The sequence below is a fragment of the Rutilus rutilus genome, assembly GCF_951802725.1.
Source record: "Rutilus rutilus genome assembly, chromosome: 17".
Taxonomy (NCBI): Eukaryota; Metazoa; Chordata; class Actinopteri; order Cypriniformes; family Leuciscidae; genus Rutilus; species Rutilus rutilus.
The window spans coordinates 4,932,838-4,959,915 of NC_140230.1; the positions used below are offsets into that span (position 1 = coordinate 4,932,838).

At 38.1% G+C, this 27,078-nt stretch overlaps 2 protein-coding genes across 2 annotated transcripts; one reads left to right on the plus strand and one right to left on the minus strand.

Moving 5' to 3' along the window:
• Positions 1-8,554: 8,554 nt before the first annotated feature.
• On the plus strand, positions 8,555-16,911 carry cdcp1a (CUB domain containing protein 1a). The gene is made up of 9 exons (XM_084385956.1): positions 8,555-8,805; positions 10,393-10,602; positions 11,587-11,913; positions 11,993-12,355; positions 12,589-12,786; positions 13,355-13,732; positions 14,434-14,787; positions 14,904-14,997; positions 16,134-16,911. The coding sequence occupies exons 1-9, from the start codon at positions 8,733-8,735 to the stop codon at positions 16,504-16,506; spliced, it is 2,370 nt and encodes a 789-aa protein (XP_084242082.1). The 5' UTR covers positions 8,555-8,732; the 3' UTR covers positions 16,507-16,911.
• A 2,905-nt stretch (positions 16,912-19,816) lies between these two features.
• clec3ba (C-type lectin domain family 3, member Ba) lies at positions 19,817-26,471 on the minus strand. Its single transcript, XM_084386211.1, has 3 exons — positions 26,293-26,471; positions 25,965-26,060; positions 19,817-21,342 (listed from the first exon to the last, which is right to left on the minus strand). Exons 1-3 carry the CDS (start codon positions 26,387-26,389, stop codon positions 20,942-20,944), a joined length of 594 nt encoding a protein of 197 aa, XP_084242337.1. The 5' UTR covers positions 26,390-26,471; the 3' UTR covers positions 19,817-20,941.
• Positions 26,472-27,078: the final 607 nt, after the last annotated feature.

The following is a 27,078-nucleotide window of genomic DNA, read 5'->3' on the forward strand; positions in this document are numbered from 1 at the left end:
CTTGGCAGAGATCTCTTAAAATGAGCTTGATAGGTAGTAGGAGTGGTGCCAAAAAACCCATTGGGTCATACACTGAACTGACTACAGATAAAATGCCCCGTCTGGTGCATGGCTTGTCCGGCAGATATATTTTGAACCTGAAGCTGTCAGAACTTGTACACCACTGTACGCCTAATGCCCGTTCCACTGGCAACTCATCATACTCCAAATCGAGATCTTTGACTTCAGCCGCTCGTTCGTGGTCAGGAATAGATCCCAACAGGGCTCTGCTGTTGCTGACCCACTTAGTCAAATGGAAACCACCACTGGCACACAACGTCATCAGCTCTCTCGCAAGAGCAACGGCTTTGTCTTCTGTGGCTACTGACTTCAAACAGTCATCCACATAGAAGTTCTTGAGGACTGTCTGAGTGGCTTCAGGGGTACTCTTTGATGCTGCATCTTCTGCTGTTCTTCTTAATGCATATGACGCACAACTAGGGGATGATGTAGCACCGAACAGATGCACACACATTCTGTACTCTTCTGCTTCCACATTCAGATTACCATCTGGCCACCAGAGAAAGCGTAGCATATCTGTGTCCGTGTCTGGAATCCACACCTGGTAAAACATGGACTCGATATCTGCCATCATGGCGACATGCTCCTGTCTGAATCTCAGCAACACTCCGATGAGGGTGTTAGTTAGGTCAGGCCCTTGCAACAACTGGTCATTTAGCGATACACCTTGGTAAGTTGCTGCACAGTCAAAGACGACTCTGAGTTTCTTCTTTTTTGGATGGTACACCCCATGGTGTGGAATGAACCATACTCTTCCATCACTGCGAATCAACTGTTCTTCTGGAATCCTTACTGCATAGCCTTTTTCCAGTATGTTGTCCATAAAAGCCTTGTACTCTTGAAAGAAATCTGCATTCCTATTGAACTTCCTTTTCAAAGAGTTAAGCCTCTGTTCAGCAATACCACGGTTGCACGGCATCTTCACCTTGTCATCCTTCAAAGGCAACTTGATGCGGAAGTGACCATTCACGAGCTGGGCTGATGTTGTCACTGTATGCATGAACTTCTTATCATGTTGCGACTGTTCTCGTCTGTCGTCACATCTTCTTTCTGGAAAATCTGCATTGTAGTGCTTTATCAGCATGTCATCAACGCTAATCAAAGAAATACGGTTGACAAGGAAACTTTGTCTTTTGCCATCATCTGATTCCTTCTCTTGGCATCTGCTGATTGGCCCATTGACAACCCAGCCTAGAGCTGTCTTCACAGCATATGGTCCGTCGTTCTGGCTATTAATGATCTCCCATGGCTCCATGGCTTTGTACGCATTGACACCGATGAGCAGACCAACTTCTGCTTCAAGTTTTGGGAGATGGACTCGACTCAGGTAAGACCACTTCTCCAAATCTTTCTTCTGTGGGATGTTGGCCTTTTTTGCAGGTATATCTGGCTGAGTATACACATTGGGAAGCTGAATGTAATCTTGCTCCTCTAAGCCACACACCTCCAAATCAGTAAGTTCATAGCTATTCACTTTCTGTTCTTGCGTTATAGTACGAAGCAGGAACTCTGTCTTTCTGCCTCGCATATTCAACTTCTTTGCCAATTCTTCAGTGCAGAAAGTCGCTGTACTTCCTTGATCCAGGAAAGCATAGGTCTTGATTATCTTTGTGTCTTTCTTGTGTTTTATCTGCACAGGTACGATGGGAAGAATACACTCACTACTCCCGGCCCCAGTATGGTCACCTGTTCTGCACCCTGCAGACACGAGAGCACTTGTGACTTCACTTGTACTTTGTGAGCTGTCATCTGCACTGTTGTTCTTTGATGAAGCATCTTCTTTAACAATGTGCAAGATAGCTGGGTGCTTGAATGAACACTCTGGACAAGAGGCCCTTTTTTTACAGTCCTTGGACATATGACCTGCCGTCAGACACCCAAAACAAAGACCGTTCGTTTTCAAGAACTGAATCCTTTCTTTTAATGGCTGTTCTCGAATCTTGTTGCACACATTTAGTGCATGGTTCTTCTGGCAGTAAAGACAGGGACTTTGAAAGACACTTGCTGACTTGACTGCAAAAGGTTTCTTTTCAGGTTGGCTTTTACTGACATTATTTTCAGTAGCAGACACATTCACAGCAAAGCTGCTTCTTTTAAACTCACTTTTTCTAATGCTTGGTTGCTTTTTTGAGTTGTTCTGATTACTTGAAGTGGAGTCCAGGATGTCTCCAAACAGCGGGTCATTGGCAACCTTTGCTTGACGGTGCACATATTCCACTAAATCAGGAAATCTGGCTCTTTTTCTTGTTCTTTCTTGAATGTCATAAGCGTAACTTCTCCATCTTTCTTTCAGTTTGAATGGAAGTTTGGATAAAATGAACTTCATGTTGGTAGGATTGTTCATTTCGTCCATATAGTCCACATCATTCACTGTGTTACAACATCCTACTAAGAACAAAGCAAAAGCATTCAATCCTTTTCTATCTTCTGGCCTTATCTGAGGCCATTCCATAGCCTTCTTGATATAAGCTGTAGCGATGGCCATTTCATCTCCATAGTGACGATCAAGCAGTTCTCTGGCTTCTTTATAAGCTCTGTCAGGTCTCATGTGCTCACAGCTCCGAACGAGGTCAAGTGGCTCTCCACTCGTGAACTGCTCAAGATAGTACAGCCGGTCTTGATGACTGTCTGTTTTACTGTCAATAGCATGCTCGAATGCCCTTATGAAAGATCTGTAAGTCATAGGATCTCCTGTAAATGTGGGTATGTCTCTTTGAGGCAGTTGAGACAAACTCTGTTGTTTAATGAGCATCTTGGTGACTTCATTTTGACGCTGTAGCACTTCGTGCAGGCTATCTGTAGAAGAATCAGTGTGATCATGAGGACTAGGATGTGGCGTGCTGCTGACAACATCAAACCTTGACAACGACTTTCTTCTCTCTGAAGCACCAACTTGAGTGGCTGGCTTTGGATTGAATGTAAGGAATGTCTTATCAGCTGATACACTGTTCTTTTCTTGTCTACGCATGGGTTCAAATCTGGGTCCTAAAGGTGGCTCTAATAAATCATATTTAGATTCCTGAGCATCTTCAAAATCTTCGTACACCTTTAGTTTGGCATCTGAAGCAGCAAGCTCAGTTTCAAGCTCTAATTCCTCTTTTCTAATTCTCAAGCGAATTTCTTCCTGCTCTATTGCTTCTCTCTTTTTTATTGCTGCAGCTCTTGCCAACAGTGCTTCACGTTCAGCTTTAATTCTCAGCATTGCAGAATTAGTACTGGAAGTGTGGCTTACCACGGAGTTAGCTCTAGACACACTATCATGTGGCTTAATAGCATCTTCTTCATCTTTTAAGACATCTGCAATCCATTTGTTTGTGTTTTCTATTAACTGCTGAAATTCCGAATATCTGTTCTTGAAAGCATCTTGATCCGCTTTCTTATCATCTTCATCTATTAACTCACACAATTCTTCATTAATCCGTTCATACTCTCTTACGCATCTTTCAAACCTTAGCAATGTTTCATCTTTAATGAGATTAACATTGTGTTCATTTTCCTTCAATTTGGCTAAATCATTCTTCTGTTTGGTTATTTGTGCCAACTTTCCCTTGCGTTCTCCTTTCAGCCTTTGTAGTTTCTCCTCTACAGCCTTTAATGTGGGCTTTGGCGCCCTCTTTTGGTCAACACATGCAGCTGCGCTTTCATCTGCCATGTCATGTCACTTTAAAATCTTCACACAGAAAACTGTCACAATTCCTATTGTACAGCTTCTAATCTTCTTATAAACACTCGTTTAAAAGAGTCACTGATGTGCAAGATTTCTTTATGTAAAGCTCTATGACTTTCAGAACGAAATATCCAGAGAGCACTTACTGTCACTTTTAGACGATGAAGAAAATATCAGACCTGTTCCAGGGAAAGTTTCATTCAGCCGACTCACACTGCAGGTAGGCTACCTCTGACTTTCTTTCTGTCTTTTTTGAGCTGCGATGTAGTTTTCGTCCGTATTGGTCTGTTATCTTTATCATCCGCTAGCGAGTTTCCCTCAGATAAGCCAGAGAATGTCGGCCCAGTCGATTAGCACGCCGTCATCACGAGCGAGCGCATCTTTTTTTTTTTTTTTTGCGATCTTCTCACGCGGCTCGTCTTTCGGATTCGTCGAGCAATCTTCTTTCACTCGATATTTTAACTATGTCGAGCAGTCTTTTGACTTGGATGTGAGCGCAGCAAGCTGACTCACTAGCTTAGGACTTCAAAGTTCTTTTGTACTCAACACGAAACGTCAAATAAAAGTCTTGAATCCAGAGTTCTTCGTTTGACGGTTTAATTATGAATCTCAAAAACATAAAAAATTAAAACTTAGGATATTTACTTTTCTTACAAATTAAATGTACAGTTACGTGTAGGTCAAAAGACTGTGTTGCTCCAAAGTCCAGTGGCTTCTGACTGTTTCGCGGGTACTATTTCTTTCATACTAAATCTAACAGCCAATCAAATTACATTATACTAAATCACTGGTTAACTGTTTACATTCCAATTTCTACGTTTTATTTGCAACACAGGTTTTCTCAGGTTTTACAAAATAAACTAAAATATTTTTACTTCCATAGAAATGGCTTCAACACAGGGGGACATGAGGGTGGAAAGCATGGTAATTCGAAAACACTACAGGTTTTCTACTGATACAAAGCGTAATGCTAAATCCTGAAGTATCCCTTTAAAAGTGGAGTCAAATGCAGCTCTACTTGAACACGGTTGGAGTGTTTTTTCAGTTGTAGCGCCCCCTATTGGCAGAATTGTCCACGACTTGTCAGGTGTCCTTAGAATTGTATTGGTTTATAGGACTATCTTTGATGCATTTAAATTCTTTTCATCTTTTTTTTTTGTGAGTTTCTTGAGATGATGCGTCACAAATTTTGTGCAAATCTGCCCAACAGCTTAGCTTAGCTTAGCCTAGACACTTTTAGAGCAGAAAAAAGAATGAAGAAGACAGGAGGGGAATTAAATTTGTGGCACACCAAGACATATCTCCTTTTTTGCAATAAAGAGTCCTTTCAAACTGAGTAAAGAACCCTGGGGAACCCTTTTTTTTACCTTTTTTTTTTTTTTTTGGTATACAAAACCAGCCAGCAAAGTTTAGTCTGAAACTCACTCACAATCAGTTAACAAAACTGTATTAACTTAAAATCTTCTATCAGCCTGAGAAAATGACAGAGGAAGCTTAAACTTATGGTTAAACGTCAGGTTAAACTTATGACTAAAAGACTGTTTACTAATGACTTAATATCTGAAAATGATAATGTTCACTTTTTTTGTACATTCTTGTATGTGACACATTTAATGTGAAGTGAGAAGAGTGTACTGTAGGTGAGTTTATGTCTTTGGAAATGCAGTAATAAAAATAATTAAATATTAAAAATGATCCCAGCAAGCAATTTTGCATTTAAAAGACGTCTAATAGCCGTCCAAGCACAGCCCTGACGTCTACAAATTTAATAGACGTCTAAACCAGAGCCCATCATTTCATTTCTTTGTTATTTAATTGATGACTAGCCTATTATTGGGCTCTGGTTAAGACGTCTATTAAATTTTCCCTGACAGCCCAAATTTTGCCTTGTTTTAGACGTCTGGGTTGTGTTTGGACGGCTATTAGACGTCTTTTAAATGCAAAATTGCTTGCTGGGATTAAACAAATGAAGATATTAAACATGACTCTTAAATGGCCAAGTCAGGTTTTCTCGTGGCTCTTTCCAATGCAGATAACAGAAGAACACAAGTATTCCATGTGATTTACCAACAAAACAAGTTGAAATAAGACATGATGGAAACTCAGAAGGGAAGACCAGGAGACTTGGGTGTATCTTCAGCAGATTCTGTATTGAGAATGTGCTGTTGATCACTGCGCTGTTGATAACTTTGTTTTTAACTTTTCTTTTTCTTTCCCTCGAGTTCCTCGAGTGAGAAGGGAGAGGGAAGCAGCCTCTACACACACACACACACACACACACACACACACACACACACACACACACACACACACACACACACACACACACACACACACACACAGACAGACACAGACAGACAGACAGACAGACAGACAGACAGATATAAATAGAAAGTCTGTTGCTTCTCTAGTAAACACAGAGTGGTAAAATGACCGAAAGTAATTGTATAGCAAAACAATATCTTCGGTATTTGGAGAGAAACAGAAACAAGCAAAGCTTTTGAACAGAAATTTCTGGTGTTAATGTGGCCTTGAAAGTAGATAATTGTTTAACGTTACAAAATTTAAGTTTTTGTCTGAAAAAGAACATGAGATAATATAAGATCATAAGATTGGAGTTAAGGAATTACTTGGAGGAAAGATCTATAATAATAGTTTTTATAGTTAATTGACAAGTACAAGCTGATGTTAAGTCTAGATATGAGTTGAAAAATATATAAGCAAAAATTAACAAATAAAAACAAAGATGTTTATTTGAAAACACATGTCATTTCTGACTAAGTCAGAGTCAAAAAAGTGAGTAGAATGAAATTATAAAAGTTATGAAAATGCAGAGTTACCAGTCTGAGGCAGTCTGAAATGTGAGCTCCTCAACGCCTGACCGCCAACCGCATTCCTTGTGACAAGTGTCCGTAATTTGATATAACTATGTCAGGCAAGAAGATTATTTACAAAAGAGCTGAAGGGAATGAGTTTTCAAGAACAAGCTGAGACCTGAGGGTGATTGTCATCAGTTCTGTGCAGACCATAACAAAGCTTATTCATTTATTTTAGAAACATGATGTTGGGTGCCTTATGGACAAAATTGTATAAAAGTTTTAGATCCTGAAGCTGTGATGGTTGTGTGATATGGAATTAATATGTCTAGCATAGTTTTCACTTTTGCAGATCATTAGACTTGGCATTGGACAATTTCATGACATGGTGGTGTTTAAAGATGAAGATTGCTTTTGCTAATTCATGAGAATTCACCAGTCTAATCAGCATAACTATTCGAAGAATGGCTCCAAAAGCCATTAAAGACAAAAGGTGAGAGTGTCAGTAATCAGACTCATTTGACTTACAATAAAGTGAACCGGAATTGGCATCAGTGGTCTCAAATTCAGCTCCTGAAGGGCCATAGTTTCTAGAAATCCTGAAAACCTTGATTAGCTGGATTAGTTTCGGGTTGGAGGGGCTAATCTCTGCAGGAGCTGAGTTTCAGACCATTGCCTTAAATGCTAAATACAATATGCTTCACCTTATTTTTTCACGCGATTTTATATCAGGACATAGGATCAGCAGATCCTAAACTGATTCTTAAATTTGTAATTCCACACGATTAAAATGAAATAAAGCCATTGGCAGATTGATAAAAACATAATTCACTTACATTACATAACTTTAGACAATCAGAACCGTAAGTTACGGTATAGGTTATCGGTCCGTAACCATAATTCAACTCAAGCTGTGCTGTGGCACTCAATAGTCTCTTATCTCCACGGATCCTTACATAATCAGAATTAGTTATTGTAATGCATATTGTGAAAATGGATAAACTGATAATGTCACACAGCGCCTTCTATCTAGAGGACAACTGTAATTTGTTTTTGTTTTATCTACTTTTTGCTGCATTGAAATTTTAGCTCTTTTGATACATAAATGTTTTTTATGACTAAGTTCTATATAATTCTATAATCTTCTAAATCTGATTAACAATAAAATAAAATGCAATAATGAACTATATATATTTAAATAACATATTTAATATATATATATATATTATGAGTATTATTATGAGTATTATTCACAAGATAACTCTCTTGTCATGATTCGCCTTGTTCTCCCGCTGGCTGTGAGCGACACACCTTCTCCGTCTGGATGGGTACGGCAGCCGACGTGCGGTTTACCCGGTACTGTAGCCTTACTAGTTCCAGGGATTCACCAGGGGTGCGTTTCCCGTACAACGACGCAACTCGCTGGTTCACTGCCATAGTAGGCTACGATGCATCGTTGAAGAAATCAACTAGCTAGTCACGACTGTTTTCCGAAATCGTATTGTCCCAAATTGGTTGTTCACCCATGTTGGTAATGATGTCACACAGGTGGTGGAGAAATAACTTCTTTTAATGAATCTGTTTGAGATCGAATTAACCCTAGATGTTTTGCTATAAATTACGAACATGGCATCTGAGGACTATTTCTCAGTTATTTTGCTTTATTTCCAGATTCAATCATAGTCTCGTTCTTATAGTAGTCTAGAGCGTTCACACATGCGCACTCTTCAAAAACGGTGCTTTAAATCTCTTGACAAACTAAAAGACATTTGTATGTATTCTAGATAAAAGACACAGGTTGTACTGAATGTCAGCTTGCTTATTTGGCTCGAGATAAGGATTCATTAAGTCCACATGTCATGCAAACTAGAAACTCTTCTTCTAACCACAGGTCGAAAGCTGTCGTTCAAACTACACAACTCTGCGATGCTGTTTGCCAATGTTTGTTAGAAGAACGATGGTTTCGGGAAACACCGACTCGTTGAACTATGCTTATAACGACGGAACTTGCGAACATAGTTGGCCAACGATGCTTTAGGGAAGCGCACCCCTGGATGACTAACCTGTCCTGGAAGTCTGTCGCAAACCAGGAAGACGCTTTATTGTCTCTGAGGAGCAGTGAAAACTTTCATGTGAAAACTCTTACATTTCCAGACCACTCCTAGGAGTTTATTGTATAATAAGAAGTCATGCGATTTTGGCGGTTCACGTGCTTTTCGCTTCTATTATTTTTTTTCCAGTCGTCATTCTCGGAGCTCACAGGTAACATATTCATCCAATCTAACATTCACAGGTAGGCTAGTAGTAGGCTACACTATAGGCTACTATTTCGATGGCCTGTATCAGGGTTCATCTTATTTTTTAATATGCCTTTTCACTTAAGAAATGAATCAAATAAATACACGGGTTAACAATGTGTTTGATTTACCCATATCGTAATCTCCTATAAGAAAGAAAGCAAGACTGACTGCAGGTTGTTGAATTTGTTTGATGGTAAGGATTTATATTGGCTAATGACAAATTTCACTTGATGTTTAAATCACCTTTCATACAAAACATTACAGCTTCCAATTTAAACTGTGTTGTTTTGGGGTGCACATCTAAAACATTATATATAATATATATATATATATATATATATATATATATATATATATATATATATATATATATATATATATATAATATATATATTCTTAAAATTAAAAAAATATTCTTAAATGTTTTTCTTTGTGTGAAGAACATTCTAATCATCTAAAGAACCTTTTCCACTAGGCTATATAGAACCTTACAATATAAAGATTCCGTAAATGTTAAAGCTTCTTCATTCATGGAACCATAAATGCCAATAAAATATTTTAAGAAAAAAGTGTAAAAAAAGAAGTGTAAACAACATTATAACTTAATATCAACGAGAAACTGCATATTTTTTTGTGCTTTATAAAGAATTTGTTTCACACTCCATATATATGTGGGGGAAAAAAGCTAAAGGTTAAAGTGTTGCTGCAGCATCTGTAATATAGCCTATGTTTTTTTTCTTGTTATACACTACTGGTCAAAAGTTTGGAAACATTAAGATTTTTAAATGTTTTTGAAAGAAGTCTCTTTTACTCACCGAGGATGAATTTATTTGATAAAAAAAAAAAAAAAAAAAAAAAAACAGTAATATTGTGAAATTATTTCTATGTGAATATATTGTTAAATATTCCTGTGATCAAAGCTGAATTTTCAGCATCATTACTCCAGTCCTTCAGTGTCACATTATCCTTCAACAATTATAGTAAAACACTGATTTTGTGCTCAATTATTAATAATGGTTCTTATGTTTATCAATGTTGAAAACCATTTTTGCATGCTTAATATTTTTGTGGAAACCTTGATAAATTTTGTCTGGATTCTTTGATGAATAGAAAGGTTAAAAGAGCAGCATTTATTTGAAATAGAAATCTTTTGAAACAATGTTTTTACTGTCTGTTTTGACGAATTTAATGTGTTCTTGCTGAATCAAAGTATATTATTATTATTTGTATATATTACTTGTCCCAAACCTTTGAATGGTAGTGTATCATGGTATCCACAAAATATAAAATAATATAAAAAAAAAGTGAAGCAGCACAATTATTTTCAACATTTTGTTTTTGTTTTTGATCAGACACTGAAGACTGTAATGATGCTGAAAATTCAGATTTGATAACAGGAATAAATTCAATTTTTGATCAGATAAATGCAACCTTGGAGTGCAGAAGAGACTTCTTTCAGAAACATTAAAAAACTCTTAATGTTTCCAAACTGGTACTATACCTACAATCTTTATGTTTGTTTTAAGAAAATGTTGTCTTTTCATTTTAGGTGGTTCAGAGCTCAAAATTGCTGTTGAAAAGGGCACAAGCATCCATATTAATACTAGTGCTACTGCTGGCATAAACACACAGTGCCAGGTTTGCATAGGCCAGGTGTGCCAGTCTTCTGTGGTCCTCAAAAGAGAAACGCATTTGAATTTCAGCTGTTCACAGCCAGAGAGCGTGTTCACCGTGCAGATCTTCAGGGATAAGCCTAATGGTGAGAGCTGTCAGACACAAACAATACTTTTACTCCTTACTTTTTTCATGTAAACACTCATATTACACTGATCATTAAGACAAAACATGTTTTCAAAGATTTGTTTAAATAATGTAAATGCTTATTTGCGGAATGCTGACCATAAATGAAAAGTTTTGCCATTCTTACTAATAATATAAAAGCAAACGCTATAATACTTTTATAATATATAGTTATAATACTATCTATAATAAACAGAGACCGTCACTGCATCCGAAATCGCATTTTGGTACTATATTTGGATTTAAAATGTACTTCGTTAAAAAAGTATGTTCTATAAGACCTTATGCACCAGAGAAACAAGGGCGCCGCCATCTTTAGAATATTGTCTTTGAGCTTCCGTTTTTGCGCTCGCTGTGTATATTTCTATGGCATTGCTGTCCAGGAGTAATTAGCTTTTGAAGTGGATTTACGTAATGTAAAGTTAACGAACGTTATCACGAGGATTGTAATGTTTAAAGCAGATGTCTTAACACATGTCAGTAGACTGGGAAGATTTTAACACGAGCCGTTCATTCATAAATACTCAAGATCGCTGTGAAAATACAAACCGGAAGTCAAAAGACAACGAGCGCAGCGCTGAAAAGGGGCGGGGCTAAGGTCTATAGTATGAAAATGGGTAGTATGAATGAAATTCGGTTGTTACTGTCACGTGACCCACCACCATCTGTTGCATTGCTTCACTGCCATTAATAAATCCAGTCCCGGGCCTCATAAAGTGTCCATCATATGCGCACTTCAGAATCTCGCTGGAAGTAGTAGCTAGTAGGTCATAATTTTTTTCCCAGTAGGCTACTATTTATTCGGACATGCTACTATTTTGGCTTACTGTTTTCAAAACGTTCCCTGTTCATACTCCACGAAAACGACTAAAAACACTGTTTTTCATGGTCAGCATAATAAATCTACATGGTCTTTATCTGACATAACACATTTGTTCAACAGTGATATCAGACACTGAAACCAAAAAACACCATGCCTTTCAAAAGTTCAATCGGACCTTCACCTGGAATCTGAATCCTTCAGCTAGAGCGACAGTCCAATTGAGTTTCAGTAGGACTGGTTTACGGCAGATTCAGCCGACAGACGGCTGCCCAGACCAGCACGTTTACATCCTCACAGTGGAGAATGCCACCGTTGGGAGGTTTTGTCGGAATGGAACTATTAGACAAGTCGATGTGCCTAAAGTTGGCAAACTGTCTTTGGAAGTGTCTGGAGGTCAACCTCTGGACATGACAGCTATCAGCGTATTATACGGATCTCCCATTGATGGTAAAACTTATATATTTAAGCACAAATTGTCTAAACAAAGTTGTCATATGTGAACCATTGATCTTTCTTTATTTCACAGCACTGGTTAAAATCCATGTTGTTCTCCCAGAGAAGAGTTCAACCCAGGATTTCTTTACCCCAAACACTTTTCCTGAAAATATACAGACAGTATGGTATTTCAAAGTGCCCCAGACATACTACACAGACGTGCGCATTCTGAGCCACACTGTTCCAACATGTCTCCGACCTGAAAACACCCCTACAATGAAGTACTTTTGGCTCGGCAAGACCAGTGTGGTAAAACCGCTGAACGGAAGCCAGCCAATGGTGGAGACTGGAGATTTTTATCTCTACATAAGGAACTGCAACATGTCCTGGCCACGTCCTCCATCGCAAGGCCTAATGGTGCACTTTCAGATCTCTGCCATCACGAGAACAAAGGGTATGTAAAAAATGTAATACAAGATGTTAATAAATTATGTTAACAAAATAAAAGGGATAATTAAAATTGCATGATTTTTATGTAGTACTGTCCTGAGTAAGCTGTTTCACATAACATATGTTTATATATAGTCCACATTACAAAATAATAACTGAATTTTAACCAGTTCAAAAGTGCACAATTTCATATAATGTTTATTTGACATCTATTGTTTTTCTTTGTCACTGTTGCAGGGCAGTGTATAGGATATCTGCCTGAGAATCAAACGCTACAAATACGTGTGATGAAAAAGAATCCCAAGTCCTCCTGTGTGTTGAAACTGGATTCGGTCATAATGGACATGGTCACCATAGCTTCAGGGAGCCATTATGACCTTGACATCTTTGACTGTAACAAGGAAGAACTAGAGTGGACAGTCAACCAGACCATAGGTACTCAACTGTGTGTAATGATCCACCCCTCTGTGCCTTAAATAAGACTATCCTAAATGTTTTGAGCTTTATCTCACTGTGTAAAATGCTCCCAATCACTACTAGAACAGAAAGTTCACCAGTTAAATCTATTATTTACAGTAACTTCTATTATTTTAGCAGGTCAGGTCCATGACTTTTGGGCAAAATATTGTTAATAGGTATTCTCTAAACTTCTCAGGTACCTTCAGAACATGATAGAGAAAACACAACTGTGGCTTATTGCGGTGATTATCTAAGCCAAATTTGGTGGTGGTGTTTTTGATAGAAATCCAAGATGGCAACCAAAATAATGGGGAGGACACAAACTAATGGGTTAACTCTACTGTGCAATTTCAAAAGAACCAGAGGGAAATCTAAATATGTTACAAGACCCAAAGGCCTAAGAATAATAATGATAAACATAAACAAAAATTCTTTAAAGTTATCATTCTTGGTGTGAATGGGCCTTTTAATGCTCTTTTAGTTCTTGGCCCATAACAATTACACATTCCTCTATTCATCATTTACTTTGTTTCTTTATCAACAGAATGTAAAGAATGGAGAAACTGTGCATCCACTCCATTCCCTATAACCTTCGATTACGAGCTGCAGTGTATCCCAGGAGTTCTGAAGACGATCACATGGCACCTTCACGGCCCACCCAACAGTGCAGTGGAGCTCCAGTCCCCTACAGGCGGTCTGCATCACTGTCTGCCTGAGGACAAATACAATAGCATCCTCCTCCTAAATGTGTCCCATGTTAAAACTGGCATCGCTGTTGGGCAGTTTTGTCCAAGGGGAACCATTGAGAAAATCCAGATCCGTGAATCCAGTATTGCAGTAACTGCCTCCGTTACAAGTTCCAGCGGCCAGAATTTGGCAGCTAAACCCTTTTTAAATTATTCATTTACACAAGACATATCAGGTAAAGGATTTCATTATACATTCATTATACATTACTGCAAATGGAAGCTGCTTTGTCTCTTGAGGAAAATATATAGCAGGTGCATGATTTAGTAGAACAAAAATGATGTAGAAACTGTGTGTGAATCAAGATTTTGAGTTTTAAATTGACACACTACCTTTTTTTTTTTTTTTTTTTTTTTTTTACAAAAGTGCCAGTTATATCCTATTGTTATAATGTAACAAAATTTGTATATTTCAAATAAATGCTTTTCTTTTAAACTTTCTATTCATCGAAGAATACTGAAAAAAATTATTTATCATGGTTTGCATAAAAATATTAAGCATCACAACTATTTTCAACATTGATAATAATCAGAAATGTTTCTTGAGACACAAATCAGCATATTCAAATTATTTCTGAAGGATCATGTGACACTGAAGACTGGAGTAATGATGCTGAAAATTCAGCTTTGATCACAGGAATAAAATAGAAAACAGTAGAAAACAGTTCTTTTAAATTATAATATTTCACAATATTCCTGTTTTTAATGTATTTTTGATCTAATAAATGCAGCCTTAATTAGCATAAAGAGACATAAAAAAAATCTAATCAACCCCAAACCTTTCAACTGTAGTGTACCTGCTCAATTCATTGTGAGTAACTTGATATAAAAAATCAGAACAGTTATTGAGTTTTGCTGTTCTGTCGTTCTCATACAGAGCACTATATATTCACTGTTGCACCAAAAAAGGATAACCCTACCGTGTTGGCGACCCCAGTCTGGCTGTCCGGGATGAAATCCTCCAGCACTGTGTCCTGGATCGTTAACATTGAGCCACAGCTTGAGAGCAAACTGAAGTTCAGGAATGTCAGCCAGCCCAAGTGTAAGGGGGGGCACACAAACATTGGAGTGTGGACCATTCCCTCTCAAACGGTGGTGTACAGTACTAAACAGGATGAGAATATTAAAGATATCCTGGTCCCAGGAAGTTTTTACCTTAACATGTCTAACTGCAAGTCCCCAACAGTACCTTTCAGGGCAATGATGGAGATCACACTGCAGAACAACACAAGTGAGAGAGCCTTACTTTCTTCTGTCCCACTAGATTCCCACTAGAATGTCCATATAATATGTCAATAGGGGAAAAACTTGAAAAGATGAAGTGAAATGTATTGTCATGTTTTTCAGATAAGTTTTCAGACAAGCTTCTGGGCATCATCCTGAGTATCGTGGGCATCGTGTTGATGATCATAACAGCCGTGGTGATTTGGATTGTTCTCAGGTGAGAGTTTTCCAAAAACATATTTTAAATATAGCTGAAAGCAGCATTTACAGTGGTTCAAGCTCTTTAAGGCCTTTAGGCGCATATGAAAAAATATATTAAGTGTTTTTAAACAAGCCTGTAACCACTTAAATAAGAGATTTTCAGGTAATTTATAGCACCATCCTGACCTCCATAAAAGTTGACATGCTTGTTAAGAATCATGTGTAGCATGTCCCTTCTTAATTTCATGAAGGTTTGAGGTTTTGTAGGAATAATCGGCTTTAGGGTAAACTATGGGTCACATCCATTTTGAAATGACTATAGCCATCCGAATATTAGTTCAAAATATATATTTTTAATAATTATTAATCTGGGGAGTCCTGAGATATGTACTAAACTGGTTTTATTGAGGTTGAGCAAAAAACCTTTGTAATTTGTGTATTTTGTATATAAAATACAAAAGTATTTTTTTCTTGAGGTAAAGCTGTTCAGATTGAGATTCAACAAATGATTTAAAAGAAGTGTATGTGTGAAATATCTCATAATATAAAATCAGTATGCAAGTTTCACACACATTGTCAAAATTGTCACTGTCTTTGGAGTCCATGAGTCAAAACGGATCCACTTAGTTTTATTTTGATCGACCTCTGTTAACCTTGTCTAATAGCTTCTGAATGTTGATTGGCTGATGGTAGCCATATTTTTAAAGTCAGTGTCCTCATAGACAATGATGGTACCTTGCAAAGACACTGAATGCCAATTTTTAAGACAGTCTGGCCAACTGTTGCATAGTTATAGCCATTTTCAGTTTTATTTCGGTTATAGCACCACCAAGTGGCCAAACGCTGCAATTTTGTTCATATTACATGTAAATGAGCCCATACACATGTGCACCAAGTTTGGTGAAATTATCTCATTCAATTCAAGAGTTATAGCCATTTAAGTGAAAGTGATATATTAAGCCAAGCTCTCTTCAAATGTTTTGGCAAGTGTGGTTTTTTTTATTTATTTTTTATAATTATTGATATTATGTCTCCGGAGAATCTTTCTGCACTGGTTTGGTTCCGATTAGGATCTGGGCTTTGTGTTTAAAATCCTTACAAGTATTGTACTGTAATATTTGATTCTTAACAAAGCATCTTAATATTGCACAGGAAAAAGAAGAGGAACAAGGCTCCCCCAGTGTCCGTCTACAATCCCAATCAGCATGCTTTCCTTCCAGGCCTCCATGGTATCCCCAAAACACAGGAGGAGGAGGAAGATCCTCACACTTATGTGTACATAGACGATACTCTAGTATATTCTCATCTGCTTACACATGATGCTGAACAATGTACAGATGAGAGCGGCCCACCTTTACCTGACAGACCAGTCAGAAAAGGTAAAAGCGCGGTCACTAAAGGCAGCGCGTTGGTTGACAATGAGATCTATGGTTATATGCAGGGACAGTCAACTACATCTGGCTCACAGAAGTCTCCCATCAAAACCTCTGAGGAAGGGGCCTATGAAACCAGACTGTGCGGGTGAAGGAAAAGAGGCCTTGATGGAATTTGATTTTCTACTGGACAATGAATATTTTTTTTAGGTGTCTACGACATTAATATATTTAGTGATTTCATGTTTGAACAGCCTGCTTGTTTTAAAGATTGTATGTTTTTGTATATTAAAATGTCTACATTCATTTGCACTATGTGAAGTTAAAGATACATTTTCTAGAGAAAAAAAAAAAACTGATTGTGATTAGAAATATTATTGCAAAGCGTTCTCTGTTGCCTCTAACCGAGTGACCTCACTGGTGAATATGTGAGCGTTGACTCAATCTCATGGGAAAATAACTATTTCACTAGCGATTTCATATGAATTTGTAAAATTGAAATTGCATGTAAACATATATGTATATTTTAAAACAAAGTAAACTGAAAGGTTCACCATACTGATCATTGAGGCATAAGCAGATTGTACTAAAACATACAAATGAGATCCTCCATATGAATTAGCCACCATATTTGGAAATTTGACGATGCTAGAGGCTCAACTGCAAAACCCATCAAAACTACTCTTGTTTTATGTTTTTTGTGAATCTGCTGAGCTACTTAAAGCTACTTAAAATTCTGTCATTATTTACTCACCCTCAAAATGTCATAAACCTGAATGAGTTTCTTCTGTTGAACACAAATGAAGATATTTTGAAGAATGTTGGTAACCAGACAGGTGACGTATGGAAGTCAAAGGCCTCACGTGTCTGGTAATGATGACAGAACTAACATTTTTGGGTGAACTATCCCTTTAACACAGGGGGCTTCTGCTATCAGTTGTGTCTGGTTATTAAACGGATGATTCTTCGATCTAGATTTAAAACTAAACTAAAGTGTGAACCCTGCAGCAGGTACGCTATTGCCAGGCCATTAAGGGCGATATTATATTTATCATTACTTTATTAAATGCATCTGTGTTGTGTTTTATGTAGAATACTAAGTCATTCAGAATGCTACAGCTATATTACCAATACAATTTTCTCAATATCAACAAAAGCATCTTTACACTGCAAAGGTTTGTTTATTTACACCAACTTTTGAATGCTTCTCAAAGGTGGCATACTCAACATTTGTATAATGTACAGTAAATAGACCACGTAAAGTATAAAAATTATTAAATGAATGGCCTCCGATTGGCCACTGCATTCACAAACATTAGGTTATAATGCTCTACACTGAGGAAAAAAGGCATAAAAAGAAAACACAAATGCAATATTTAGTCTTTTATTGCCTTATTTTAGGGGAAAATCTTCAGAAAGAATTAAAATATGGTAATATGGGTTAAACAAAGGAACTAGATGCTTGTTGGTAGCTAAAAGCCAAATTAATTGGTCAAACTAATTAATAAAACAATATGAAACACATCTTCACCTGGAATCTAAAGCAGTGTTAATATTCTGACAGTCGGGGTCTGTTTTCATTTTATTTTTAGTTCAAGTAGTTTTGGTAATCTTATTAATATTTAATATTATTTTTTAAATGTCTATGTAATTTTTATTAAGTTTTTATTTTTATTTATATTTATTACAGTACTTAAACTAGAACTGGTTGCTTTATGATGATTGAAATCGCGAAATAGCCATAAATAATTACTAAATAAACTGCAAAATGTTACTTTTCCTACTCGTGGCGCCATCTGCGGGACACACTTAGCCTAGCACAAAGCACAAAATGCGAGTAAAAATCGGCTTTGAAACGCTGTTACGTGCCAGTTGCCCAGGAACCTTTTTTTAATGAATTTTGACAATGCATGTTTGTGAGAATGTGATATGGCTTAGTGCGATCATCAAATCGTAAAAGTTGTGATAGTCTTACGCGCTGCATATTTCAGAGTAAAGCACAGCACTGTGCTCATTTTAAGTGTCGATTCACAGTACACAGTACTCTGTGTGTTTGAGTCACTAATAATTTCCATTTAGGAGCGCAACATGTGCCAATCATCTTCCCAAATTCATAATGATAATCAGTGATAAATATGTTGTCAACAAAGTGAAGCGTTGGTCTCACTGCAGTGATCACATTCCTGAGCGACAAAGACATTCAGTTCTGGATTCAACCAGACCTGACTCCAAAATATTTCAATTTTAACATTTATTTTAAGGATTTAGCACTGTTTGTGCTAAATTATGATCAAATTCAGATATTCAACAACGGCCTAGAATCAGCCATGGCTTGCCGCTTGTGTCATTTTGGAAGCATAAGTCGAATTGAAGAGCCACACAGGAACTGCAAGTCATCTGTTCGCCATTAATGAAACGCAAAATTAATGAAACTCAAAAAATTCACTGATCTTTCAATTCTATCTGAAGAGTTGTCTTTCGCCATCCTTGATGTTTAAATGGAACTAAATATTCAACAATATTATTGATTTGACTGCAGTGACTCTATTGGATGAGAACTGAACTGATGCTTTATAGATGAAACTGAATAGTTTAATCATTGATTATCTTTACAACAGAACTGAATCAACACTGAACCGACTTCAGCTGAACAATGACACTCTTTTAGAGCTTCTGTACAGCCGAAATGAATTGTTTGCATCATTGAATCATTTTCATATCACTGTAAAGCTGCTTTGAAACAGCTTGTTTTGTATAAAGCGCTATATAAATAAAGGTGACTTGACTTGATTAATTAGTAATGCTCTGAACGTTCAAGTGCAGGAGAACATGGGAATTACTTGACTCAGATAAACATTTTGATGTTACGGATGAACGTGTAAGACTGAGGATAATTTTCAGTGAATTCCTTGAAGCACTTGAGGTTTATTTCCACTGAATCATTTCACAATGAATACCTGTTACACACGGGTGTAATAAATCAATGAAGCTCTATTTCCAGAAGTATGTTGTGTAATACTTCTCTCAAGCCTTGTAATAGGCCATGACATTTTATTGTGTTTCTGTTATTGTCAATGCAAGTTAAGAAGCCATTACAGAGACAGAAAAACATTTGCAGGAATTACACATTTTCAAAACAAGAATTGAAAAAGGAAAAATGTGTACTTTCCAAGCCAATCTCATGAGAAACCTTTACTATTTTACAAGTTGGTGATTTTGTATAAATTCTTACAATATATATATTTTTTAATAAAGCATGAATGTCTATCCCAAACCTAACCCTCAGTGGGGCGTAAGCAGATCTTACAAAACCATACAAATGAGATCGTACAAATTCAAACGAATTTGCCAAAATGTAAAACAGTTCAAATTTAACATAAGAGTTTTGTTTTCTTCACTTTTTATGTAAATGCGCAGTTCCTGTTAGTTTACATAATAATGATAATAATATATTTTTTTATTACAATTCAGTATGTATTTTTGTCAATATAAACTAATTTGTAAACAGAACTATGATGATGGATATAATAAAGATCCAATAGGGTTCTACACATTCTACTGTTTACACTTAAAAATAAAGGTTCTTTATTGGCACCGATGGTTCCATGAAAAGGTTCCACAAAAGGTTCTTTATAGTGGAAAAGGTTCTTCACACTAATGCCAGGGACACACTTAAAGACTAGCTGAAACATTCTAAGACTGAACTGAACACACTTACAGACATTTCAACGACTCCAGCAGATTTTAAACACCGACTGAACGCAACCGTCTCTGACTCAGCGTGTTTGGGCATGATCAGTCATAAGTATCATATTACATTCATAATCTGTCTTACAGTCGTTAAGTGTGTCCCCGGCTTAAGACAAAAATAATTTCCATAAGTTTCTTTTAAGAACGGTTCACTGAAAGGTTCTTTGGGGAACCCAAAATGGTTCTCCTATGGAATAGCTGTGGAAAGCCCCTTTTGGAGTGTTTATTTTTAAAGTCCCCCTGTAGTCAATCATTTTATCCCCTAAAACTCACATTTGATCACCAAAATGACATTTAAAAAAGGAAATTCTTTGAAAAAAAATTCTTCATGCCTTAAAATAGCTTGAATGTTACTCTAGTCTACACCCTTGCCTCATTTAGTATACATGGTTCTATGAATATGCAAATGAGCCCCGCCTCCACTCACTCACACAAGCTCAGAGATCCACTCGTTGATGATCACACGTTGATCTGATTGGTTACAAGGTAGTTTGTGACGTCAGAAACACCAGCGATTTCAAACCGTGTTTCTGAGACTGTCTTTGGTTCACTGCAGTTTTTAGGAGAAAATACTCAGCAATGCTGTCGACTTATGAATTTACACATGGTTTGACTTAAAGCATATTAAAAACACCACATAGACATATAAACAACATTAAAAGCTTGATTTTCACCATAGAGGGACTTTAAGAGGCATCATAGAAAACAAAAAATATCCGTTTTGGAACCTTTAATTTTAAGAGTCAAAGGACATTGCAGTGTCCACATACTTTTGGTTGTGTATTATATACTATGTTCACCATGCATCATATTATAGCATGTTGCTCTACTAAGAGCTTAGACGATGTTGAACTGGCAGACAGACGCCTTTTCACCACGGCAGTCCTCGTCGAACCACTTCCCGTTGGCCGTGCTGGACAGGATGGCACAGTTCTGGCTGCGTCCCCCGTCAGGCTGATGGGTGATCTCTGATTCCCAGTTCTTAAAGCGTGTTGGTGAGCCTGTCTGGTCAGTCCACTCGCCCTCCTTTAATATGTCATTTAAACCCAACCAGACGTGCCCTTCTGGCCCGATGGTCTGCCGGACGTACCCGTACAGCTGGTCGTTCTCGTCACCAGAGAGAGGGCTGCTTAGTGTCCCACCTTTTGCAATGCAGTCATCGTTTGCCGAGTGAAAGGTCTTCTTCATCGTGTCTGCGAGAAAACATTTGCCTGGGATCTTGATGCCTTTCAGGCAAACTGAAGAGAGAAGGAAAGAGCTTTAGGGTCAAATAAAAGTCAGATGTGTTCGTCCAGGTCATTACACGGTCGTGCTGTTATGAGCTGTGACTAACACACAACAGACAACACTGAATTCCACACACCTCATACTTGTATATATAGGAGAGAATGTTTTCCAGGTACAAGTACATCAACAACAAAATCCTGCAGACATTACCCTTGTGAAGTGCATAATTTTATTAAATGTGTATACTTGTGAGGAATCTTGGGGTTATTTTTGATACTAGTCTTTCATTTGATTCTTTTGTTCAGAGTACGGTTAAATCGTCCTTTTTTCACCTCAGAAACATAGCAAGATTGCATCCTATGCTAAATTTCCCAGTAGCTGAAAAGCTGATAAACTCCTTTGTCGTCTCTAGGATAGATTACTGTAATGCCCTTTTCGCTGGAGTCTCTAAATCCACATTAAATAAACTGCAATATGTACAGAATTCGGCCACCAGGATATTGACTGGGTCCAGGGTATGCAATCATATTCCTCCAGTTTTGGAGTCCTTACACTGGCTCCCAGTCAGATTCAGAGTTGATTTTAAAATTGTGATGCTGACATATAAAGCATTGCATGGCTTGGCTCCACATTGTTTATCTGAATTGTTAAATTCCTATACCCCAAATCGTAGACTGCGATCTTCACAATCCAACTTGTTGGTTGTTCCTCATACACGCTCACGATCTATGGGTGACAGGGCTTTCTCTTCACATGCTCCTGTCCTTTGGAATTCTCTGCCTCTTGATCTTAGGGAAGCTCAGGATTATGACATTTTTAAAGGTAGACTTAAGACATATTTTTTTTAAATTAGCATTTGATTGTTGATGTTACTTTTTATTTCAGCTTTGTATTGCTTATTTTGTGTACAGCGCTTTGGGAAGTTTTTATAAAATAAAGTTAATTATTAAGTTTATTACTTGTATTTAAAAAAAAAAAATATATATATATACTTTTAAGATTTGAAGTATACGAGATGTTCCCTTTCAGTCGGTCATGTTTGACGTCACGTTGACATACCAACGAATTGGGATCCCTAACAAAACACCACTGTTATTGCCCCTTCCAGTGCCTTCCAGCCTCCTGATCCCCCGCACGTCCTGGGGTGGAAGATGGGACAGGGCTTACGCCGAGAAAGTCGATCACTGCTGTTCCGCATGACCCATACAGTGAGACTATTAGATAACACTGGGAAAGCGTGCCCTTTCATGTTTTGAAAAGGATGCTGTGGAATCCCCATCCTATACCTGTAGGGAGGTGTTACACATATGGACTGGCGTTCGGGCAGTACAACATATGGAATTTCTCTGAGGTGACTCCGGCCAAATTAGGAGGGAGTCAGCACCGGCAGGGAGGGCAGAGTGGACTCTACCAAAAGACACAGGCTCACCATCAGGAAAGCCGTACCATGGAAGAATACACATATGGGATCACCGTAGGGATTACCACATATGGGCACCTAGCCTAGTACAGGGGTCAACCACTGGGCGCACTTACGAGTGTTATGCCTGGCGTCAGATGCTCTGGCACATCTGACTGCCGAGGGTGGTGGAGGAACTCAACAGGGTTCCCCAACTGGGGAACTCTACTGGAGCAGAACAGCGCACGCATCTGGTCCATAGGAGGGGAATGGCGCGGCAAGCCAACACTGAGCGGGGTTTCTGGTCTTACTGGCTACTTGAGGTGAGCACAAGAGAGGATGGGACCTGGTCCACGAAAGGGAGTGGTGGGAAACTTGGGCACATATCCAGGCACGATTCGTCGACCGAAAATGCTTGCAGGTCCCTGACCCTCTTGATGAGGGGTGAAGGCGACAGGATTTAACCTTCTCGCACCCCTCAGAAACCTAATGATCAGGTTGTGCTTTTCCACAGACTTACTGTCTATTGCACCCATCTTGCAGGATGGAAAGCAAAGCTCTGATCGGGCATCTCCGAGGGTGTTCCCGGTGAGAAGAGCACCATTCAGCGAACAGGTTCCACTCCAACACAGAGACGCCTCGTAGAGGGGACTCTAGACGAAGTGATGGTGTCTACCACAGCTTGGGGTCCAGAGACCAGACTTGGAGGTTCCAGAGGTCTGGACGCGGGTGCCATAGGGTGCCCCGTCTCTGTGAAAGCAGACCTTCCTCAGAGGAATGCGCCAGGGAGGGGCTTTGCACAGTGTCTGTGTGAGAAGGCTCACTGGGGGAAACCCATACTTGCTTAGGCCCTGGGGGCAGCTGTGTGCCAGTGCATCCATGCCGAGGGTCCCCTCGGTCAGGGAGTAAAACAACTGGCAATGTGACGTATCCGGGGTTGCACACAGGTCTACCTGTGCAGTCCCGAAGCGTCTCCATTTCAGCTGGGCCGCCTGAGGATGGAGTTGCAACTCCTCCGGAAGCACAGGCTGTTGTGAGAGCTCTTCCGCTGCACGATTCAGCAAGCCTGGAATGTAGATGGGACGAAGCAACCACAGATGCTTCTGACTCCATGGGAAGAGATGACAGGCGAGTTGCGACATGCGACTGGAGCGCAGTCCACCTTAACGGTTGATGTACGCAACGGTCGCAGTGTTGTCTGTATGGATCAGTACGTACTTGCCTCGTAGCGGTGATTTGAGGCGGCCCAGCGCAAGACGTACTGCTACCAACTTGAGGCAGTTGATGTGCCAATGCAAATACCCGCAGTTGCATGCCCATTGTACGTGGCCCCCCAGACGGTGGTAGAGGCATCCGTGGAGACCACAGCATGCCTAGACACTTGTTCTAGGGGAACTCCTGTCCGTAGAAACACAGGGTCCGACCACAGGCTGAAGGTTTGGACAGTTAGGCCAATAAGGACTGCCCGATGGCCCGGGCCCATTCTGAACGACGCTCAGGACAGTTGAGGGAACTGTCACTTGCCCGATCGGGCCAGTGCTGTAGAGGTGTGTGCGATATATATCATCTATGATATCATAATTTTTGATTTAACGATTATTGAGACATTATTCATTATTGCTGACATTATTGAGCATGTCCCTCACTTAAAAAAAACACACAAAAAAAACACACACACATTGAGTGCATGCATACACTAAGTGATGTAGTAGTAGATTAGACTAGCGCCAATCACATTTAGAGTGTACACTTTTACGACGTGATTTAGTCTATTAAATGCATTTATAATGCCACCAGATTCAAGATAAGGGGCAAAAATGCCCCTTTATGTCTTAAATATTTATATAATTTAATATAGTTAACCAATGTTACACAAAGAGTGCCATTTTTCAAAAAAATATCAGCATGATTACAAATGTGACATTGATTTTATACAACGTACAGTTTAATAAACGAGTTAATATTAAGCGACTTACATTTTAGACATCAAATCGCCTGTTTCGCTCTATTCCGCCGATGAAAATATTTCCAAACAATGTCCACAGCACTGTTTAACGTCTCTGAGCAACACACTAGTCAACATGATGGTTTATCTTTACTGAATGAATCAGCTTTTTGAATGAATCGGCTGAATCAATGATTCAATGACTCACTCATTGAGACAGTAAAATGCTTCCTTCCCGAATGATTTAGCCGTTTGAATGAATCGGTTGAATCTCATTGACTCACTCATTAACAGTGACTTGCTGCCACTTCCTGGCAGGTTTAATTTTACATTTAAGGTATCTTTTCATTTTTTAAACGATTTCAAATAACAATATTTAACGTTTTATATTTTTTACATTTCAAAACAATATTTATGCATCTTTGCTCTACACTGATTAACTTTAATAAAGGTTGATCTAATTATATACATTAGATTACAATTTCTGTACCTGAAAATCTCGTTTAAACTTAAATGAAAAACCTGAAAATCACAAAATTATATGTTTGTTCTGTTGTATTTATTTGCGCTATTGCTCGTATTTTAATTATTTGTTCCCATTTTATTACTTACTGTTTAAATTAGTTAATCTAGTAGCTTTTGGAGTCATAACCTTATTTAATATGGTTAAATGTATCAAAAATAACGAGAACAATACTAGGCTTATTTTATAGGCCCATTTTCTTTTCTTTTACTTTATTTTTTTTGTTGTGCTTAGGCTCGTTTAGCTTACACTCGAAGGTGATTGGGCTCATAGGCGAGATCCCAATTCGTCGGTAAGTTGACGTGACGTCAAAAGTGACCGACTGAAAAGTAAAAGACATTTTAAAATCTAAATTTTTATAACATACCATAAATATTTAATTATATGAGATATTTCACTAGTGCCCAATTATTTTGAGTTCGAGGCCCGAGAAAAAAAAAAAAAACATGGACTTTCATAGTTTTGATCGCTTTATTATTATTTATAAAATATACAAGAATAATGTTAAAAAATGAGTAAGCGTAACTTTTGACCAATACTTGGTCCAATGGTCCTTGGACCAATACTTATACCAATACTTATACCTTATACCTTATACCAATACCAATACCAATACTGGCTGATAACAGAATTCTTCCTAATTTGTAACTTTGAAACAAGTATTTTCTCTAAAGCTGCTTTGAAACAGGATGTATTGTGAGAGGCCCTATACAAATGGAATAATTCAATCTCTTTATTTTAATAATAGATATACTTTATTCAGTACCTGTTTGTAAGGCTTGATGTTCCTTCAACAGATTCAGATCCTGCACAATCTGATCGATCCGTTTCTTCAGCTCCTCAATAGCAGCACTGTTCGACTCTTTTTTTTTTTTTTTTTACCAGCACAAGGACAGAATTTAAACAAAACAAACAAATTCAAGATATGCAATATGTTTTCAAAACATTTAGACTGACTTAACAACTTTTAACTAATTTTGTAAAACGTTTTAATTACTACCTAATGCAAACTATTGCATAAAAACACAAAAAGAACAAACAGAAATGGTTTATGCTGTGTAGAGTTGTTTAATCTTAAAGCATTTTCTGCTTACCTTTTTTCTCATTCTTTCTCTTTGTAGAGCTCTCCTCCGGGATGGACCGCACCAGACAAACGACACAAAAAAGAAGCTTGACGGCTTTGAAATCCATACTGCTCACGTTAAACTGTGTGTAGAAGCCCCTGATCTGCTCTACTGAAGTCAAGCTGGCCGTCACGAGCTGCGCAACAGCATGAGGAACAGATGATTTTCATTTAACAGCATGTTGAACAGATCAACAAGCCTTTTTTCTGGCACTACATTATTGCAATGCTGCACTGCGAATTATTGCACATTATTATTGTTATTATTATAAGAATTATAGTAGAAGTAGTATTATCTTGTATTGCACTGCATTATTTACCACTCACTGTTTCTGTGGCTTCTTGTTGCAGCTGTAAATCATCAATAGTAATATGAAATCTTTGTATTTATTATTGTTTACTCTGTCCTGTAATTTGCAACCTAAGCATTTTTATTAGGATCATGAATTAGTGTCTATCCAAGCATTTTGTATAAACATTATTTACATTTGTTTGTGATATTGCATTACATCAGCGCTATAACCTCACTGGGTGGAGTGTCATCTGTCCGCTCTCCACACTCACACTCGCAGACGCTTGGCAAGCGTGGACTAATATGAAAAACATGACGGGTGTTAACTAGAAGCACATGCAGCTGTTATAACCAGTGTTGGGGAGAGTGACTTTTAAAAGTAATACATTAACATTTCATTCTACCCTAAAGAAGTAACTAAATGCGTACTTTTCACCGAAAGTACAGTGCGTTACGGTACTTACG

Coding starts and splice junctions, on each gene's coding strand:
- cdcp1a (XM_084385956.1), top strand. CDS start 8,733: ATGCGATTTTGGCGGTTCACGTGCTTTTCGCTTCTATTATTTTTTTTC. Junction 12,356..12,588: donor TGCCATCACGAGAACAAAGG/GTATGTAAAAAA, acceptor TCACTGTTGCAG/GGCAGTGTATAGGATATCTG. Junction 14,998..16,133: donor GTGATTTGGATTGTTCTCAG/GTGAGAGTTTTC, acceptor AATATTGCACAG/GAAAAAGAAGAGGAACAAGG.
- clec3ba (XM_084386211.1), bottom strand. CDS start 26,389: ATGGATTTCAAAGCCGTCAAGCTTCTTTTTTGTGTCGTTTGTCTGGTG. Junction 26,061..26,292: donor GAGAAAGAATGAGAAAAAAG/GTAAGCAGAAAA, acceptor AAAAAAAAAAAG/AGTCGAACAGTGCTGCTATT. Junction 21,343..25,964: donor ACATCAAGCCTTACAAACAG/GTACTGAATAAA, acceptor TTCTCTCTTCAG/TTTGCCTGAAAGGCATCAAG.